The 5,644-nt window shown below is 35.6% G+C and overlaps 1 protein-coding gene across 1 annotated transcript; it reads right to left on the reverse strand.

The window, feature by feature from the left end:
* Positions 1–1,974: 1,974 nt before the first annotated feature.
* On the reverse strand, positions 1,975–4,684 carry LOC111901466 (ruBisCO large subunit-binding protein subunit alpha). Its single transcript, XM_023897319.3, has 7 exons — positions 4,492–4,684; positions 4,215–4,404; positions 3,934–4,055; positions 3,611–3,818; positions 3,384–3,529; positions 2,988–3,294; positions 1,975–2,901 (listed from the first exon to the last, which is right to left on the reverse strand). The coding sequence occupies exons 1-7, from the start codon at positions 4,543–4,545 to the stop codon at positions 2,162–2,164; spliced, it is 1,767 nt and encodes a 588-aa protein (XP_023753087.1). The 5' UTR covers positions 4,546–4,684; the 3' UTR covers positions 1,975–2,161.
* Positions 4,685–5,644: the final 960 nt, after the last annotated feature.

A 5,644-nucleotide genomic window follows, 5' to 3' on the forward strand; every position in this document is an offset into this window, starting at 1 on the left:
ATTAAAAATTAATCAGAAATTAATTCGAATTAAATTTGGGATTAATTGGATTAATTAAAAATGAAAGGACTAAAGGTGACAATGTTTAAAAGTTGAACATTGACCAATTCTAGAACCTCCCATATAGGGCGATTTCTAGAGGAGGTTTAATGACCTTTTCTTAGGCATTAAGGAATACTAGGAATCCTTAGAGAGCAAGAAAATGGATAAGGGTTGTCCAAGGAAACCTGCATTCTTAGTATCCCTAGTCACCTATATAAACCCCCTAAGGGTTATGATTTCCGGGCGTCACTTGTTCCCACGAGAATTTTGAATATTCCCTTCTCATCCTCTCTCTCCTCTTTAGCTTCCAATTGCTAGGGTTTGGGTGTAAGTCATTAGAGGCACGAGACTTTTGGTGCTTGCTTTCCAAAGACCAATCAAGAAGGAATACTAGTTTACCTTCTATAATAAACTAAAGGTATGTAATTTCTACAAACCCTTTCTTAATTTCGAAAATAACAATATACTTTTAGGGTTCTTGATATTCAATTGTTTGTTGCTAATCATAGTGTGAACATAGATCTTTTAGGTTGCATGTGAACTTAGGGTTTAAGTTTTTTCCACCAAAATAAGATTTTTGTAGCCTATAAGTTTTTTCCGGACACTAGGTTGTTTCCAGGAGGTGGAGGCCATAAGGTTGCGATTATTCAAGAGGAAAAACCCTCCAAGGGTCAATTTCGAAGCTAGAGATTCAATTAGAGCAAGGATTTGAAGATTCAAGCGCTAATACATCGAGATTTCACTTCGAGTTTGTTTGGTGATCGCGTCTTGCATTCTTTTGGTGATGTTTTTCTTCTTTAGTTTACTGAATATGGTGTAAAAACCTTTACTGTCACTAGATATTGATGAACCCTTGTTGATATGCTTTGATTTCGTTAGTATGATTAACTGAATTTGGTTTTTACTTGTGTTCGATTGATTACTTTACATTTCAAGTTAAAGTTGTGATTTTTATTGTTTATTGATGAGTATTATTATGATTAAATAATCATTATATCTTGATGTACTTGAATCATATGAATTCATGATCATTAGGTTTGTATGACTGTAACTATGATAGGGTTAGATAATATTAATTGGTGACTTTGATTGTTTTAAAGAGCATTAGATATTCATGTTATGCTTAGATTGATTGTCATGATCATTGACGAGAAATCACTATATCATATCGTTCAAATATATTTAATTAATTACGTGTTCACTAATTGCGTGATCACTATGTTATTTGTTCATTAATTATTAGTACTGGGGAAATCTGATCAAGATAACTAGTCATATTACAATTTGGTAATCAGTTTTTATTAATCTATTGTACTGCTAATAAATCAAACATAAAAGCTTGGGAGATTTGTATTCTAGTGAAAGTATTTTTTATCTATTGTGTACATTTAGTTCTTTAGTTTCTTTGATTAACTGAACATTAATTTAATTTAGTATAACTAAAAACCATCTTTTACTTTACTGTTATTAATTTAATTAACATTTAATTTATTTGATCTAAACAATCATGTTCCTTATGTTCGACATCTTTTCTTACCACAATTATATTACTTCACAACTATGTATACTGTTTATTTGTGTTTAAGACTAGTTAAGATTAAATAGAACTTTATAAATAAAAAACTTGTACAAATAAAACGCATCAGGTGTAATACAGAGGTGCATAAACCAGTTTTTTTTTTCAAACAGGTTCGGTTCGTTTCAAGTCAACACGGTCAACACCGGTTCAAGGCTAAACCGGCAGATCAGTTCCTCTTGAATCGCTTCATATCAAACGGTTTATAAGGTGGTTTGTTTCCGGAACTGGTTTTTTTGTGCACATGTAGTGTACACGGGCATAGCTGCACCACCAAATGCTTACGAGTGGGCCGGTCCAAAGATAATAATAGTTATAAGAAGCCCACTCCTATTACAGAAAGCCGAACCGGTCCATTTTAATATTATTAAATTTTAAATTATATTGATAAAAATTGGATTCACAGTCACAGAAATGCCTGAAACTCAGTCAAAACCACCACATAATTTAACGAAGCCTCCTACACTACACCACATGAGACCAGACCACCACAGCCTTTCCTTTATTCTACCTTTTTCTAAAAAAAAACAACTCTTAATAAAATTACACAGCCAGTCCCTGAGGCACACCACCCACAGCCGCCTTAGGCTTAGCCTTCTCAACCACAATCGCCTGTGTAGTCAACACCATTCCAGCAACCGAAGCAGAATTCTGAAGCGCACATCGTGTCACCTTCGCTGGATCAATAACTCCAGCCTCCACCAAATTCTCATACTTATCACTCATCGCATTATACCCCATCTCCCATTCCCCTTCCTTCACCTTCTCAACCACCACCTCACCTTCAATTCCAGCGTTCTGTGCAATCAATGACGCAGGTGCCACCAACGCCTTTTGAATAATATCAGCACCCAAACGTTCATCAGCATCATCAAGCTTTTCTTTAATGGCAGGAACTAATGTTGACAGATGAACAAATGCAGCTCCACCTCCAGGGACTATTCCTTCTTCTATAGCTGCAAATGTCGCGTTTTTCGCATCCTCAATTCGAAGTTTTCGGTCTTCTAATTCGGTTTCGGTTGCAGCACCCACTTTTATGACAGCGACCCCACCGGATAATTTCGCGATTCTCTCTGAAAGTTTTTCGGAATCATATACTGAATCTGTTTCAGATAACTCTTTTTTAATCTGGGAAATTCTTGATTGAATCTCATCTTTTGATGCAGCATCAGCTATGATTGTAGTTGAGTCTTTGCTGATTGTGATCTTTCTCGCCATACCAAGTTGCTCAACTTGTGTGTTTTCAATGAGCAAACCCAAGTCAGTCGCTTGGTATTCAGCTCCTAAATTTATAACACAAAACAAAGATTAGCAAACATACGAATACAATATATGAATTATGGTTTGATTCATGTTATTCTTATTATACCTGTCATGATGGCGATGTCTTGAAGGAGGGCTTTTCTTCTTTCACCAAAACCAGGTGCTTTAATGGCAGCGACATTAAGAATGCCTCTCAACTTGTTCACGACTAGAGTGGCTAGAGCTTCACCAGTAACATCTTCAGCGATAATTAACAAAGGAGCTCTTAATTGAGTTGTTTTCTCCAACAATGGGATTATGTCTTTTATGGAAGATATCTTTTGGTCTGTGACTAACACTCTGGCGTTCTCGAATTCAACTATTAGTTTTTCAGAGTTTGTAACGAATTGTGGAGAGATGTATCCTCTGTCAATCTGTAGAATCATGAGAAAATGGTTAAGAAAGTAGATAGAATAGAACACAGAGTTCTTGAATTGAATAATCAAATTTATTACATACAAACCTCCATTCCTTCTTCAACATCAACAGTTGTCTCAAAGGAGGATGATGATTCAATAGACAACACACCATCTGATCCAACCTTGTCGATGGCATCAGCAATCATGGCACCGATGACGTCATCATTTCCAGCAGAAATTGAGGCAATGGCTTTTCAGAAAGAGTAGAAAAAGTCCCATCAGCTGATAAAGAAACATTTGAGTTATGACAACAAAAGAGAATCTTAACTACCTTTGATGTCATCACGACCTTTAACAGGTCGGGCTCTCTTTTCCAGCTCCTCAACCAGACCAGCTACAGTTTTGTCGATTCCTTTCTTTACTGAGACAGGATTAGCACCAGAAGTTACACTCAAGAGGCCGAGTTTGATGATTTCACGTGCAAGAACTGATGCGGTTGTTGTACCATCACCAGCTGAATCATTGGTTTTGCTTGCAACCTATGAACGTTCAAGTCAACAAATGATTACAAAGCGGAGAATCAACAATATACGACTAATAGTTTCAAATTGAATAAGGCGCAAGTAGTAGTATGTATAATCATTAGGCTCAAACCTCTCTGATAAGAGCAGCGCCAGCGTTTTCCATGGCATCAGGTAGCTCAATAGCTCTGGCAATTGTAACGCCATCATTAACCACCTTTGGGGCGCCGTATTCGTCCAGGACAACATTCCGTCCTATATGGAATAACAGTGAGAGTTTCAGTTGCAGAAAGGCTTGAGTTGTTTATTGGTTTAAGCAAATTCATGATCCATACAAGCCATTAATCCAAAATTAATGAGCCTTTAAATCCTTAATCAACGATTAAAACAATAATGATTAGTCATAAGTGATACCTCTAGGGCCAAGAGTAAGACCAACAGCATCGGCAAGTTTATCAATACCGGCCTGCATAGCCGACCTAGAACTCTGATCAAAGGCAATGTCTTTAGCCGCAGCGCGAACCGCGAACCGGCGATGCGATTGTGTCGTCGTCTGAGCAGTCCGCAATTGACTAACACCCCCATTACCATTTCTCAATCCCCCCTGTGCTCATAAGAGCAGAATCCGGAATAAACAACGCGCATAAAGAACAAACAATTGGATTTAACTCTAAATTATAAAGGAACTTACCTGTTTAGGAGAGCAGATGATAGAAGCTGTGGAAATTGCATTAGCAGACGCCATGGGAGATGCTTCGAGTTGTTGAGTTGTGGATAAGAGTTAGGTGTTAAAATGGTGTTTCAGCGAAGAGTGAGGGTTGTTGCTAGGGTTTTAAGACGGAGTGAGAGGGCGGTTCCAGAACATTCGATGATCCCCAGAAGTGTGTAGATTGACAAATAACATATTGGCATTGGCTAACGAAGTACAAATGAAATTTGCACTTTACTCACAATAGTCTCCTTTTATTACAAGTTGACCACTAATATTTTATAAGTTTCTTTCTTCTTTATTGGGAAAATTTTTGGTATTAAAGAGTGACTTTTTACTTTTCCATTATATATATATATATATATATATATATATATATATATATATATATATATATATATATATATATATATATATATATTAAATCGCGTGGGCATGAATGAACAGGAAAGTTTTAACTTTCTTACTTTGGCCACAAACTTTATATTTTGATTTTCTAACACTTTTATAGCTTTTTTCAAAATTGCCCCCTCTGTTTTTTTCTTTTATACTTGCGTCACCACTTTTCCAGCTCTCTTGACTTTGGTCACATTTCTTTGTGTTTTATACATGTTATCTATTTTGTCAATTCAAAACTCAATTAACGTCAAAACCATATTCACCACATGCGGAGCATGGGCTTCTCCTAGTTTAAATTAACTAGATTACTAATTTTTTTTTGTTTATTTTATAACCAAAACATAAAATGCGGAAGTATAATTTTCGATCTTTAATCTCGAATCTAGTTAAAAGAAAACATAAACAAGAATGAAGGATTCATATTTGATTTCATTATGATCTTCAAATCTGAAAAACTAGGTTAGGTTTTCCAGTTGATCTCAAGAGTTCTCTTTAAAATCCCTCAACAAACCCTAAACGAATTTACATGTGTATTTCGTGTGTTTTGATTTGCTCCTCATCACATGTATTTATAAATGAATATAAACCCTAATGTGAAAGATGGAAAGGATCTTGAGTCAAAACGGGAACTCAACCTACAAGATAAGTAAATATTTTGTGAATCGGTCCATTAATAATTTATATTATTGTCATAATAACCGGATTTAATGATAACATTATATATATATATATATAT

Source organism: Lactuca sativa, chromosome 2, assembly GCF_002870075.4.
Source record: "Lactuca sativa cultivar Salinas chromosome 2, Lsat_Salinas_v11, whole genome shotgun sequence".
NCBI lineage: Eukaryota > Viridiplantae > Streptophyta > Magnoliopsida > Asterales > Asteraceae > Lactuca > Lactuca sativa.

Excerpts from the sequence above, each read along its gene's own strand:
- LOC111901466 (XM_023897319.3), bottom strand. The coding sequence starts at position 4,545 with ATGGCGTCTGCTAATGCAATTTCCACAGCTTCTATCATCTGCTCTCCT. Across the intron at positions 4,056-4,214 it reads TCTTACTCTTGGCCCTAGAG|GACGGAATGTTGTCCTGGAC; the intron begins GTATCACTTATG and ends TATTCCATATAG. Across the intron at positions 3,295-3,383 it reads ATGTTGAAGAAGGAATGGAG|ATTGACAGAGGATACATCTC; the intron begins GTTTGTATGTAA and ends ATGATTCTACAG.